Source organism: Eleutherodactylus coqui, chromosome 1 (assembly GCF_035609145.1).
Source record: "Eleutherodactylus coqui strain aEleCoq1 chromosome 1, aEleCoq1.hap1, whole genome shotgun sequence".
Taxonomy (NCBI): Eukaryota; Metazoa; Chordata; class Amphibia; order Anura; family Eleutherodactylidae; genus Eleutherodactylus; species Eleutherodactylus coqui.
The window spans coordinates 167644237-167660253 of NC_089837.1; the positions used below are offsets into that span (position 1 = coordinate 167644237).

Below are 16017 nucleotides of genomic sequence, written 5' to 3' on the forward strand. Positions count from 1 at the left end.
TAATGTTTCAATATTCACAAGTAGAGAATGTGATATTTTGGAGAATGTTTTCCATCTATAGTCTTCAATTTTAACAAAAAACTGCACCAAAAATGGCAGCTGTCTGTGGGAATCATGTTGCAATTTTTTTTAGCATGTTTAAGACATTTTTGTAAAGCTTTTTATAGGCACCAAATATGTCTTAAGAAAGCCTTTAACATAGTATGTTAGGCTGAATGAAGACAATGTCCATCTAGTTGGGCCTGTTTTAACCCCCCTCCTTGTTGGTCCAGAGGAAGGCAAAAAAAACCCAATGAGGTAGAAGCCAATTTAGCTCATTTGTAGGAAAAAATTCCTTCCCGACTCCATAATGGCAGACAGAATAACCCCTGGATCAACGTTTGAGTTCCTACCTAATTCCAAGACCCTGATCACCTAACATCTATATCCTGTAATATCATAGTTCTCTAAAAAGATGTCTGGTCCCCTCATAAACTCCTCTATCAATTTTTGCCATCACCACGTCTTCAGGCAGAGTTCCACAGTCTCCCTGCTCTTACAGTAAAGAACCCCCTTCTTTTTTGGTGATTAAACCTTCTTTCCTTTAAATGGAGAGGATGCCCTCTTGATACCGTCACAGTCCGGCATATAAACAGATCGTGGAAGAGATTCTTGTATTGTCCATTAATGTACTTATACATAGTAATTTGGTTGCCCCTTAGCCGTCTTTTTTCCATAGTGAATAATCCCAATTCTGATAGCCTCTCTGGGTATTCCAGTCCTCTCATTCCGTTTATTAATTTAGTTACCCTTATTTGAACCCCCTTAAACACTGCAACATCTTTCCTGAGCACCGGTGTCCAGAACTCTACACAGTATTCCATCTGAGGCCTGACAAGTGCCTTATATAGTGGAAGAATAATGTTCTCGTTCCTTGCCACTATACCTCTTTTAATGCACCCCAAGACTTTATTTGCGTTTGCAGCAGCTGACTCGCATTGATTGCTCCAGTTAAATCTACAGTCCACTACCGTAGTACCCCCAGGTCTTTTTCCATATCACTTTTCCCTAGTAGTACCCCATTTAGTGTATATTGGTGGCATCCGTTTCTCCTGCCCATGTGCATAACCTTACATTTATCAATATTAAACTTCATTTGCCATTTTTCTACCCAAGCCCCCAACTTATTTAGGTCCGTTTGTAGCCATATATTGTCCTCCTTTGTATTATTATCTTGTATAGTTTTGTATCTTCTGCAAATATTGATATTTACTGTGCAGTCCTTATAGGTATTATTGTATCTTGTCACCACCAGGAAGAACTGGTGGAGACAAAACTGACAGTCCGGTTACGCCCCTGTAGCTGATTGGCTGCTCAGCCGTCTGACATGCAGGTCCTGGCAGCCCACTAAGGTTGCATAGGCAGCTTGCAGAGCAGCAAACCTGGGAGCGGTGGCGGGGTGGAGAACGGCAAACATCATCTAGACAAATTTTTCTTAGGTTTACTCACTGCTTACAATGGAAATATCACAGTTTCTGGGATCCATAAACGAGGTATATGTGTGTCGCTATAAGGATTAATATGTTCCATGTAACTTAAAGTATTTGTCCTTGAGGCTTTACAATATTCTATTGGTGAGAAGCAGCGGGCCCTCATTTAACACTTTTTTTCTTATTATCCTTAACTGTACCGACAGGAATGGACACAATGAGTCATATTCTAGATCATTAACTGTGTTAAATGTCTTGCTAATACAAAAGCGAAATTGATTTTACTCTTAATAGTTCCAAATATTTATGAATAATAGAGAAGTCACTTCCTAATATGTCAGCTCTTCCAATGAAACCAGCAGGGAATAAAAACTCCTGCCCAGTGTGTACACAGTTATTGCAGGGTCTCAACGAGCAGAAGTCACAACCAATTTATCAAGAGCTTTGTTTATTGCTCTCCGCTATTCTAGTTATATGAAGACTTTGTCACTGAATAGCAGCGGGGGTTATTCAGGGATAGACACCCTTATTAAGGGGAAAAAGTAGCTAAACTTTGTACATTCTGTTCTGCTTGAGTTAATAGGCCTGGAACTAATGTCGCCTACCCTGTAGGAGACAAGCAATCTCAGCACGAATACTACATTGTCCCACCTAATGGTTGTTTTGGAGGCTAATACATAAACTGGGGGCTGAGGTTACTGACAAGCCTTTTAACTATTTACTGAACCACAGAAATCCTTAGTGCCCTGACTGTTCTTTGTTGTTGTTGAGTTCACGCAGTGCACCTTTAGGACATATATAGTCATTTCCAAAATGATAAATGGATTTGAAACTGAATACAGGAAAATATTGACATGTCTCTTTGTTTTTAATCTGATCTCACTTTTGGCCGATATCATCTAATTACCAGGGATCCTGATCACCGCACCCTGCCGATGAACTATTGATGGCCTATCTTGAGGATTTGTCATCCAAATAAAAGTCCTGGAAAACCCCTTTATTCACTTTTTTATTGCTTCCAATGAAGAATTATTTTGCTGCACATATTTTTTGCACAAATAAACGAAAGTGGAGTTCAGTTAAAGGGGTTGTCTCATGAAATCAAGTGGGGTTATATACTTCTGTATGGCCATATTAATGCACTTTGTAATGTACATCGTGCATTAAATATGAGCCATACAGAAGTTATTCACTTACCTGCTCCGTTGCTAGCGTCCCCGTCGCCATGGATCCGTCTAAATTCCCCGTCTTCTGGCGATTTTAGACGTGCTTGCGCTGTGCGGTCTTCTCCGTGGTGAATGGGGCCGCTCGTGCCGGAGAGCTGGTCCTCGTAGCTCCGCCCCGTCACGTGTGCCGATTCCAGCCAATCAGGAGGCTGGAATCGGCAATGGACCGCACAGAGCCCACGGTGCACCATGGGAGAAGACCCGCGGTGCATCGTGGGTGAAGATCCCGGCAGCCATCTTGGTAAGGTAAGTAAGAAGTCGCCGCAGAGCGGGGATTCGGGTAAGTACTAAACGTTTTTTTTTTTAACCCATCCCTTGTGTTTGTCTCACGACGAACAAAATTGAAAAAAAAAAAAAAACGTTTCGGCGTGAGACAACCCCTTTAATGTACTTGCTTTTTGTAAGAAAGTGTACCTGTTGTTTCAGATATCTTCAGAATAAACTATCATGCGTGTACATGAAGGATAACACTATATCTGGCCATCATATGACTCGTAACTTGCAATTATCACCAATGTTCCCCTTTTGCGTGCTCCATCTCTGTCAGTCTTCTCTGAAGCAAGGATCAGAGTGATTGGAGATTTCAATAATGTCTCCCATACACAATACACACAGAGGAGTGAAGATCCTGCTCCCCTATCTCTCTGTAGCATGCCATCAGAAGCAGCAGCAGCTTCACACATATTAAGACTGCCTAGCCTAAGTTTTCATTGTCTAGTAGTAAAGGCCCTTTGACTTGGTATAACTGTCAAACACAGAAGTGCCCAGCGATAATCGCTTTTGTGCTTTTACACAAAGGCGATCATCACTCAGTAACTGGAGGCAAAGCAGGCTGAAGATCGTTCACAGTAAACAGGCAGTCAGTCGTTCCTAGATGAACAACTGCCTGTTTAGACAGAACGATCGTCATTTGATTTTTATGCGTGCATGATCCGAACAATGAATGATTTGTTCGTCGTTCAGATTGTGCAGACATTTACAAAGAATGGTTATCTTTCTGATTCCCATGATCCACTGAAAATCTGAATGCTAATCTTTCAATATAAAATGACCCTAAATCTGCCCAATTGTATACTTTAACTTTAAGGCCTCTTTCACATGGGTGACAGTGATATCGGTGCTACAATATCACGGCAATATCAAACCAATGTTCCTGTGATTTTGTAACGTCAATGACGTGTTTTTCTTGTGAAAAATCGTGCATCGTTTCGCTGCTGCCAGTGATAAAATTGTGCGATTTTATTGTGAGAAGGTTAAGCCCTACCCCTAAAATAAGCCCTAGCTACACTCCCTTAAAAAGGAAATATTTATCTAGCAGGCATGGTTAGGACCCTCCTGCTGCTCTCCGGAGCATCCTGCAGTCCTCGTAGCCCACAGAAGATCACTTCCTGACTTCAAAAATCCTGCTTCCAGGAAGCGATGGCTCTGATTGGTTCATCCAGCGCTACTCAGCCAATAAATGCAATGCTTGAAGAACCAATGAGATGGCTGTGATTGGTTCATCCAGCTCTGCATTGATTGACTGAGCAGAGTTTGAAGAACCCGTCACGTTGTGGAGGCGGGATTTATAAATTGGCCAATCAATGCCACAATGTGATTGCCTGAGCAGAGTTTGAAGAACCAATCAATGCAGAACTGGATGAACCAATCACAGCCCTTGCATTGGTTCATTGAGTGCTGCATTGATTGGCTGAGTAGTCCAGGATGAACCAATCAGAGCCATCGCCTCCTGTAGGTGTGAAAAACAACCAGGAAATGATCATCTACGGGTGAACGAGCATTGCAGGACGCCACGGCGAAGCTCCGGAGAGCAGCAAGAGGACCCGGACCGTGCCTGCTAGGTAAGTATTCTATTTTATATTCTGGAAATGCAGCTAGGGCTTATTTTAGAGGTAGGGAAAAGCATCGCATCTCTTGAAAATTGCTAGTTCGTGAGATGTGATAAACTAGGAGGCTCCATAGGGAGACATGGGCTACAAAACATCGCAAATCGTGGCAGTATAGAGCATGCTGAGATTTTTTTCTCTCACAATATTGCATTAGACAAAACATCGCTAATGTAAAGGAACCCATTGGAAAGCACGGGCTTCACAAAGATTCGATTTGTACCGCTGTCGCATTGCGAGAAAGTCGCGTGATTTTGTTGCCCATGTGAAAGCGGCCTAAGGCCTAAAGATAGAATGTGGCAGTAGGGTGCACAAATTTAAAGACTGAATAAATTAAATACTGGTATATTGATATTATAGCAAGTGCAGGAAGCTTTTAGCTAAATCTTTGGTGAATATGTTTTTCCTCTCTTTTAGCCTTGATGGATGTTTTTAGTATTTTTTTTACAGGGCTAAAGTAAATATGGTCTCCAAACATCGAGGCAAGCTTTCGAAAGCAAACCAGACTTTGGTATAGGTTAGTAGACCCGGCTTTTCAGAACCTCAAAGTGAGATCTGCTAATTTCTAAATTCCTTTCAAAAGCTTGCCTTGACATTTGGAGCCCAGCATGTTCACCGAAGATCAGCAAAAAAATAATAATTAGGCTGCAGCTGTGAAACTTAGGTCAGACAAAAAAAAACCTCTAAGCTTGAAAGTGCTAATAGTATTATTAGCTTAAATGTAGGTGAAATAGGAAGAGGCAGACTTCTAAGTTCCCCCGACTAGTAGACCCCTTGGGAATTCATTCTCTTGACACTTTCCATGCATTAACCAGACAAGTCATTGCTTTCGGTTTTTCTGACTGATTTACCTTTGCACTGGATTCTTTGACCTTCACAGTGGGAACAGTAAGATGCGGAGGGCCATTTCACGGCCTTCAGCTTTATCAAGTCTGGTGAGATATTACACAAATGTTACAGTTTATGAGGAAATATTCTTTTGCAATTTTAAACAAAACGATCTGGTTGTGTCTGCAGCGTAATGATGGCCTGTAGCCGTATGTCATGCGCCTTCTGTATGTGAGTCCAGTCACACCTTTTTTTTCTCTGTAGTTCATAGTATGCGTTCTGTTACTAAAGTTGGCAGCACATCATAATATTTACATGTGATTATCATAATCCCTATATTAGCTGCTACACTCTTGTCAAATCATGGAAAGATCTTATCTAGTTATGTCAAGAAGAAATTGCTTCATCGTTGGATGTACATGACACCTATGACTGTTCCCATTGTTTCCTATTAGTCATAAGACATTCTAGCATCCTAAGGAGGGGTCACACACCCTATTATATGTCAAAAAGGAGAAAGAATTGTTATAGAGTTACATAACTTACAATATTATATATATATATATTCTAGTACGGGTACCCGATACAGAACGTGTGCAATACAAAACGTGACATTTAAAACACAAAATCTGTTTGTTTGGGCCATTTACAAATCCCCAGTTGTAGTCTGATTTGAGTAAAATTTGGCATTTTTTGTTGCCAATAGCAACCAATTATAACTCAGCTTTCATTTGTTATTCTGTTATCCTCTTAGTGCTAAGGTAAAAAAAAAACTGTGCTGTAATTGGTTGCTATGGGCAACAGTTTTCAATCCTCAGTGCTGAGATAAAATGAAATCTGCTCTGTGATTGGTTGCTATGGGCAACAGTATTTAATCCTCTTAGTGATGAGGTAAAATGAAAGCTGCTCTGTGATTGGTTGCTATGGTTACCGAAAACAGTTTTTTACTGTTTGTTGATTTCCTGTTAGACAGTTTTGATAAATGAGGGCCGGTGTTCATAAATTTGCTCCATGTACTCCTGTCTGGGGACATATTATTTTTGCAAACTGTTATCCTCACAGACATCCAAGGCGGAATTAGGAAGGACAAAATGAGCCAATGATTGGTGGCTCCAGCAGGGCTAGACTGAACAAACAATACAGACATTGACAAATATATAGAAGAATATATATTACTGTATAGCATTGTAACGTATCAATTTGCTCCAATGCGGTATATTTATATATGCGATATCATACTGATATGTGTTACAAATGAATAAATTGTGTCACTGTACGTTGTTTCCCTACTTCCCTTAAAGCCAAGCTCACACAAGCGGAATTTCAATGAATGGCTGAGCCCTGCCTGTGATTGGCTGAGCGCTGTGACCAATCACAGGCAGCGCTCAGTTGTCATTCAATGACGGCTGGGCGCTGCCTGTGATTGGTCACGGCGCTCAGCCAATTAGAGGCAGCGCTTTCTGGAGGCAGCTGATTTTCAATCCACGGCCTCCAGAAGACAGAAGATGACTGCCGGGGCCAGAGAGAAGAGCCAGACAGCTCTTCTAGGTGAGTAAAAAATTTTTGACAGGTAGGGCTGATTTTCAGGAAAGGGCTTATATTTCAAGCCCTTCCCGAAAATTATTGCTTCGGGGGTTGTGCCAAACCCATTGCTTTCTATGGGGTGGCAGCAGCGCCGGCCCCATGGAAAGCAATGGGATAGCATTGTGGATGCTCTGACAGCTGTGGCTGGGGATTCCTTCATCCCTGCGGTCCTCGTGTGGGTGAAGGAATCCCCTGCCATAGCTGGCACAGCTGTGTCAGGGGACTGTGATATACTCCCTATGTTTTCAATGGGGCTGGCGCTGCTGCCATCGGCCTCATTGAAAACAATGGGACATAGCACGGATTTTACTTAGCGCTGCGAGGCTACAGTGAAAATATCGCAAATAAATATAAAACCATTTAAACTCATTGGTTTCATAATCATGCGTTTTTATTCGCTCTCGTATCGCAAGAAAACATATTGCTAGTGGGTAGGAGCCCTAAAAGGGGTTTTCAGACTTAGACATTTATGAGAGTCTGGCCTATCTATAGAAAGGAGGGTTCCTTTACCACCGTTACAGCACATTATATTTGTAGTGACAGTATCTAGGGGACAGGATGTGTGTGAGATGAAATTACCCTTTAAAGAGGTATTCCAGACTCTTTGCAACTGATAACCTATCCTCTGACCCTCATTTATCATCTGATCTTCTGTCCAGTGCAGCAAAGCCGAAAGTTCTCATCAGCAGTCAGAGGAGGAAGTAGGAGCGCAGTGCTGCTATTCCACTTCTTACCCAGGATGTCCGTAACAGGGGCAGGCTCCTGTTAACAGTGCTCCCATTGATTTCAATGGCAGTAAAGTCAATGCTCTCACTTAGTCTCCAGTTTGCTGATGACAACATCCGACACTGTTTCACTGGACAGCGGACTGGATAATTAGCTTCCGAATGTTGGACCTCTATCCATCAACTATTGATGGCCTATCCAGAGTTCAAAAAGACTGGACTACCCGTTTAAGGCAGAAAATGTTACTTTCTAGTATATGTGTAACTGAGGTAGTAGAGATAAAAAGGCTGGAGCGACAGTCCGGAATACACTCATTGTCAAAAAAAAAACACCTAAAAGGAGTTGTCGGAATTGAATTAAACTTTTTGTGTATGATTGTAACATTAATTTAAGTGATTACAATATAAGAGCAAAAGGATAATTTATTGTGGAAAACTGAACACTTGAAGGGAGGCTCTAGTAATGTGTTGGGCCGTCTCTAGCTTGGATGCCACATGTGATACGGGTGGGTATAAAGGCATACAGTTTCCACATGGTATCCTGCGGCATATTGCTCCACATTTGCTGTAACTGAGCCTGTAGATTGTGCAAACTCGTAGGATGTCAAAATTGGCCATCCCAGATGGTCCTATACATGTTCTATTGGTGATAAATCTAGTGACCGGGAAGGCCAGGGAAGTGTGGCAATGTTGTAAAGGCATTCTTATGCCACCCATGCTGTGTGTGGCCGAGCATTATCCTGCTGGAAAATGCCTCTTGAAAGCCCTGCATTGAGAGGAACGCATGTGGCTGTAGGATATTCTGAACATATCGCAGAGCTATTATTGTGCTTTGTACCAGTACTAGGAGTGACCGACTGTCCTATGCGATGACCTTCCCTTAGACCATCTTAGATCTCTCTCTCCCCCCCCCCCCGCTCCCCCTGCTCACTGCCACAACTCACCTGTCACCCGTGCCAGCAGACAAACCTTTTCTGTCGAGCGAGCAGGTACTCGCTAAGGGCAATGCTCGCTCAAGCAATTGCCCTTAGCGAGTATGCTCGCTCATCTCTAGTCAACAAGTAATAAACAAGCAGAGAAAGAGGTCACTACAAACAAGTAGTTTCTCTGAGAGCCTTATTATAGGCCAACGGTGGACCCAATTTTAGAATTTCAGGTCACAACACCATTCATCTAATCATGCCACAACTCTTAATCATTTGCATATCTGCCTGAGATATAACAGTATGTAAGGCCGAAAAAAGGCATATGTCCATTCAACAACTTCTTGAACACTATTATTGACTATAACAAATAATATGTTAATGCTCAAGAAAAACATCCAGGCCTCTCTTAAACCCGTTTATCGAATTAGTCATAACCACGTTCTCAGGCAGAGAGATCCATAGTCTCACTGCTCTTACCATAAAGAACCCCTTCTGTGTCGGTGTGGAAACCTTCTTTCCTGTAGATGTAGAGGATGCCTCTCTTGTTACAGTCACAGTCCTGGGTATAAACAGATCATTGGAAAGATCTCTCTATTTTCCGCTGATATATCCATACATAGTTATTAGGTTGCCCCTCAGCTGTCTAATTTTCTAAACTAAATAATCTCATTGTAGTCCGCTCATACCATTTATTACTTTAGCTGCCCACCTTTGAACCTGCGCAAGCTCTGATATATCCTTCTTGAGTATCGATTCCCAACACTGTACACAATATGCCATGTATAGTCTGACCTGTGACTTGTAAGTGGAAGAACAATGTTCTCATCATGTGCCCCTAGACCTCTTTTGATGCACTCCATGATCCTATCTGCCTTGGCAGCAGCTGCCTGACACTGGTTGCTCCAGTTAAGATTCAAATCCCCAAGTCCCTTTCCATGTCAGTGTTCATAGTGGTTTCCCATTTGGTGTGTAATGGTGACAAGTATTTCCTATTGACAATGGTATAACTTTACATTTATCAGTGTTAAAGGTCATTTGTCACTTTTTGACCCAGGTCACCAACTTATCCAGATCTACTTGCAACCACTTTGTGTCCTCTCTTTAATTACTGTACGTAGTTTTGTATCATCTGTAAATATTGATATTGTACTGTGCAATCCTTCTACCAGGTCATTAATAAATGTATTAAACGCTCACTGTCTGCTCCCCATGACACTTTTGCAAGGCCCCACACAATGAAGCAGCTGAACCATTTCCCTCATAGGCAGCAAGTGACCCTTTGCACAAATTTTTTCCCAGGCTCCGCATCATATCTTCCAGTTTCCTGCCGACTAAAATTCTTCAGTGGGCAAGCTTCTCCAGTTTCCAGTCTACTAACACTTCTCTCAATGAACCAGTGTCTACAATCACCTTCTCACTGCTAGCCCCAGGCCTAACAATCTCATAGACAGTAGCTTCAATAGACATTGCATGCAGACCAACCACACTCTTCCCATTGGTGCAAAAAACTCTACTTTTCATCCTCTCCCTGCAGCTACTTCCAACCACGTGGTGGCGCATCATATTGCCATCACCATACACAGCTTCCAACTAACAGTAGTCTAGGGTGATATCCATGCTACTGTTAAAATTGTGTGGGCAACTAAGTACAGGGCCCATACGATTGTGATTAATAGAATATACACAGGTTTCAGACAACTAGCCCTGAACCACAGGGAGGATGACATGGCCCTACCTGAGAGGGGACATCGCCCCAATAAAGGGCGGCCCAGCGGTCTTCGTATCTGTGCCCTAGCTACTCCTAGGAACCACACACCAGAACAGGACACATACACATGCCACATGACAGGGACAAGTGGACAAAACAAGAAGACACACAGAGCCAGAAAACACAGCATACAGCAGCCAAAATGCAACCACTAGTAGCAGGTGTTAAGCTATATATAAATACCAGGTATTACTTGACATTTTGATCAAAACATGGAAGCTAGCGGGCCACTTCATGGCTCCTGGCTATACCGCTAGTCCCTACACCTAATAGGAGTCCAGTGACACCGGATACAGTTCACACCGCAAGCTGCAACAGCACAGCCAACAGGACAAGTCACACAGCAAGCTGCAACAGCACAGACAACAGGACACAGGTTACACAACAAGCTGCATCACAACCTTTCATGCAGCCCCCACACATATAACCTGGTCACACCACAAACAGAGACATAATGAGCACTGCACAGGACTGCTCACACAGGACTACAACAGGTAGAGCGTACAACACGGACTCCACCCAGAGCTCACATGCACACAGATGAAACTCTACAGCAAGTCTAAAAGTGTTCTCATACAAGGGGGATAGACAGTCAGCCATGGAGCTGACATAGGGAACTGTGTCAGGGATCCACCAACTGACACACAGACAAGACATAAGATGTCTGGAGGCCACACCTGTCAGGGGAAGGGAAGAGGGGATCTGCATAGATACAGACAAGGATTACAGGTGTCCAACCTGTCTTTGGGAAGCAGAGAGACACAACAGACCTACATGCAAACACAGCTCTGCGCGGGCACAAAACAGGTATATCCAAACAGTACAATGACCAGCATCAACTACTGAGCAATGCTGGTTTTTATGTGCTGTAGACTAAAGGGGATTGGCTGCTGGATAATAATCCCTCCCCTGTGAAGGTGTGCTGCTAGGAACCTTAGTAGTACAGATTCCAGCAGCGCGCATATTAGCCTTTTACTCCCCACCACTACACGAGCCAACCTAAACAACCAATCACTGTGAATCAGCCAAACCAAATAACCAATCACTGTGAATCAGCCAACTTAAAAACCAATCACCGTGAATCAGCCAACCCAAATAACCAATCACCGTGAATGAGGAAATCCAAGCAACCAATCAGGTTGCGAATGGTGTGAAGTTGGGGAGTAAGAGGCTAATATGCCAGCAGCACACCCTGACAGCGACCACCTATAGCTCACAGTCAAGAAGATTTACGTGAAAAAAAACGAAAAATTCCTGCGCTGTGAAAGAAAGTTTTACTTTATTCTAGCTACGCGTTTCGACAATTACTGTCTTTTTCAATGACCAGCATCAACTACTGAGCAATGCTGTTTTTTATGTGCTGTAGACTAAAGGGGATTGGCTGCTGGAGAATAACCCCTCCCCTGTGAAGGTGTGCTGCTAGGAACCTTAGTACTACAGATCCCAGCAGCACGCAAAATTTTTCTTTTACTCCCCACCGCTACACGACCCAACCTAAACAACCAATCACTGTGAATCAGCCAAACCAAATAACCAATCACAGTGAATCAGCCAACTCAAATAACCAATCACTGTGAATCAGCCAACCCAAATAACCAATCACCGTGAATGAGGAAATCCAAACAACCAATTAGGCTGCGAATGGTGTGAAGATGGAGAGTAAAAGGCTAATATGCCAGCAGCACACCCTGACAGCAAACACCTATAGCTCACAGTCAAGAAGACTGCCATTTTTCTGCCACAGAGCATGTATTGGCGAAGCCACAGAGCATCGCAACCCGCTGTCTGGACAGCCTGTAAAATAAAGCAACATATAATATGTGTGTATTGGGCATCCTTACTGTAATTCTTAATTATCTGTGGCTATTACTGCATCTAACAATAAATGACCAATAATATTCTGTATAATGCACAGAAAGCCTTTAGCTACATTTTTTGGTGTTGAGGGGGTGGGATTTTCTACCTTTTGGTAACTGAAAAATATCCGTGTACGTGCGAAAAATACTGTGCCTATCAGTATAGAGTATTTCACCACCTGAGAATGCAGATGTTATATAATATGATGAGTTCTACCTTTCCTCCAGTGATAACAGATGACTAGGGCCAAGGAAAATCTAGTGGAATAGGGGCAATTTCCTGACTATATAAATCAGTTTCTTCTGTTCACACAAACACTTCATACCAGATAACTTGTCGGATAAAGATGGCAATGCATAGAAATCTTTTTACAGTAACACAATACATTTCCACTTCATTAACCTGTCACTCCGCTTCTTGCATCTTGATTTGACTACATTCCTATAGATTGACTCTAGGAGGGTATGCGGAATAATGTTGGCTTTGTATTTGGTTCATTAAAATGCATTCTATGAGCTAATGTCATATAATGTGCTTTCATATGTTTCAGCATTCTAAGTCTCTTTTGTTTTCTTTATTACATAGGACCGTGAAAAACTGAAATAAAAAATTCTAATTAGTGAAGCAAATATTTTAACAGCGTGATACACCTGATACCGTGGAATACATGCAATGAACGCTCTTAATTGAAAGCTGCTTAACTTCTGAAGGGAATTATATCCGTCCTGCAAGTGTCACCTTAAAGATAATCAAATGTGACTCATTCCTGTGAGATTTCTGCAGCTGAAGGATGCCTGAACAGTGTAACATCCTTTGACCTAATAGTCCGCAGTCCTGAGTGTAGAAGATACTGGATATACTGGAGTAATCCCTCATTTAGCAGTCGTTCAGATTAAAGTTGAGCCACTCTTCTAACTTTGCAGAATGTGCAGAACAGGATAAATACATTGTGAACTGCAGTTTTGATTTTTAAGGTATTTTCTGGAATAGAATTCTGCTTCAGTAACACTAAAAACAGAGATCGGACTAAATTCTGCAAATTGGAACTGGATAGCAAGAAAAATAAAGCAGTCCTCTCTGAGCAAACATTAGAAGCTGAACATACGGAGAAGTTCAGGAGTTCAGTCTTATGGGGAACTGGTGCAGTCCTGACACACCTCTCGGCTCTCAGAATCAAGATCAGCAGTCTGTGAAAGGCGCAGTGTTGAAACAAACCGTATCTGGTGTAATGCCAGAAAAACAACAGTGACACAACAGAATCAACTGCAAAAGCAGCGAGGTTATGTGACTGCCGTTTCAAGAGACGACGAATATGGATACCTCATTGTCTATTGCTCCTTATCCCAGTGATTTGAAAGTAAATGATGGACAGCACTCCGGGACCTCTGCAAAGAGGACATGTGAGTACAGTGGGCCCCCTGCAGATGGGTTGGAGGCAAGTGAAAGTTCTGGAAAGCTTGCACACAGCAGTCAAAAAGACAGTTTACCCCACACTAACGGTGGCTACAGTCTTGGGTCTGACACCGTTGTGCAGACTATGCATAGTTTGGAAATTTCTAGGCAAGTAACTTATAACGATGCTGAGGACATATCAGTTTCTGAACCACTGAGTGAAGGTAGCATAGCATTGTGCGGAAGTCAGTGGGATATGAACAGTGTATCGGAATTGGAAGAGGATGGCGAGGAAAGAAGTTTATCTGAATCTGTTTCGATCAGTGAATATCTGCCAGCGAGTGCAAGACAACGCAATGCAGATTTTGGCCCTACTGAAGCTAATTTTGGTGGATCTGGGGGTAACCTGGAGAGAAATAACACTGAACTCCTGAGTCAACCAGACCTGGTGATTGAAGTGACTGGCGGGCAAAGGATTAAAGCACATAAATCCATTTTAGCTGAGAAGAGTGATTATTTTAGGGCCCGTTCATCAAGAGACATTCTTAAAATTAAAGGTATAAGTTACCAGACTTTGCAGTTGCTTGTGGATTATATTTACAGCTCCAAACTGGAAGTTAAGCAGGAAAATGTGGTAGAGGTAATCAGCGGGGCAAAGTTCCTACAAATCCCGTGTGCTGTGCAATGTGCCATGGATAGTATGAGGTCCCAGATATCACTGAAGAACTGCTATCAAATACTCTATATTGCAAAAAAGCAAAGGCTGAATGAGCTCAAGGAAGCTGCTTACAAATTTATGAGTGACCATTTCCTACAGGTTCTTAGAGACCCAAATGTCTATGGGAGACTGACAGGTGCAGAACGAGACTTAATTTTACAACGTCGAATGGATGGAAAACAATGTTTGGTGGTGGCAGAAATTAATGATGCTTTTGAACGAATGAGCAGTAGCAGTAGACCTCAGAGCCGAGAGAGTAGTAGACCCCAGAGTCCTTCATCAATTGTGTCCATTGACGATGATGGAACTACTTATCAAGTCCATTGCTTCACAGCAAACTCTAAGCGATGGCAGTCTCTGACAAAGATTCCAGAGGAGGCAAATACTAAAGGTTGTGGAGTATGTGTTTTATATAACTATTTGTTTATTGCTGGGGGTATTAAAGGTAGTGGTGATAAAGCAAAACTTTGTGACCAGGTATTTTGCTACAACCCTTTGACTGACACCTGGGATAAAGTCCGACCACTCTCCCAGCCACGCTCACAGTTAAAATTAGTAGCTCTTGATGGCTATTTGTATGCTATTGGTGGAGAGTGCCTCTTCACAGTGGAAAAATATGATCCTCGTCTGGATCGTTGGAGCGCAGTAGCTTCATTACCTAAGGGTGCATTTGCTGTGGCTCATGAAGCTACAACATGCAATGGTGAGATATATGTATCCGGTGGAACTCTATTTTACCGTTTGCTCAAATATGATCCAAAACGTAATGAATGGCAAGAATGCCCTTACAACAACAGCCGGCGACGCTCTGCTGGCATGGTATCCCACAAAGGCTGCATCTACCGATTTGATGTCAGTCGTGAGCATGGTCTTAGTGTTTTCACCTACAATTCAATGGCTAGGCACTGGAGTGAGGGAGTCAACCTACGCCCTGGTCCAGGGCCGCCACCTCCCAGCTTGCCATTTCGTTGTACTGTCATTGGAGGCAACATCTATTGTTTGAACAGATCTGTAACACTGAGAGTGCCACTGCCACCAGAAGGAACTGGAGGAGAAATGGCTAGCTGTGAGCTTGAGCTCTTTCCATCACCAGAAGAAGCAAAAGGGGTCCTGTTTCCATTTGTTCTCTCTTTGCCTGAGAATAAGTCATAACTTTATGACCACGGTTATATTGTGTATGTGTTTTACTTTATTAGCATGTTTTAAATGTCTTCTTGTTTCATTGACTAAATACATTCATACCGGGTTCACAATATTTCCACAAATGCATGTCTATCACTGTACAAAAATCATGAATATGTGAATATACATATAACAGGCATTTTTTTTGTAAATTAGAACCAGCCTACAGATCTTTACGAAGGAGGTATTTGCATGTAGTAGTTATCGTTCTGTGTTTACAATGTGATGGCGATGTGTGATGGGAACATCTGATATGGTTTAAAAAAGCTGCTAAAATGTAGAGATGTCAGAAACTAAAATGTTATACACTTCAGTTAATGCTGAAGTTATCCATATACTCTAGTGATGATATCGCTACTGACAGTGAAGAGTGTCGATGAGAAACAATGGTGCAGTCAACGATAACCAGTTAGCGGATTGACAGCGACTATGGTTTGTGGTCATAGACAAGATTAC

General features: G+C 42.4%; 1 protein-coding gene across 2 annotated transcripts in view; it reads left to right on the top strand.

The window, feature by feature from the left end:
* Window positions 1-15618, top strand: part of KBTBD11 (kelch repeat and BTB domain containing 11) — a 35261-nt gene extending 19643 nt beyond the window's left edge. For both annotated transcript variants that reach the window (XM_066590343.1, XM_066590352.1), the window contains exon 2: window positions 12855-15618. In XM_066590343.1, the coding sequence (XP_066446440.1) occupies window positions 13582-15531 (1950 nt within the window). In that variant the 5' untranslated portion in view covers window positions 12855-13581 and the 3' untranslated portion in view covers window positions 15532-15618. The remainder of the gene's footprint in view (window positions 1-12854) is intronic.
* Window positions 15619-16017: the final 399 nt, after the last annotated feature.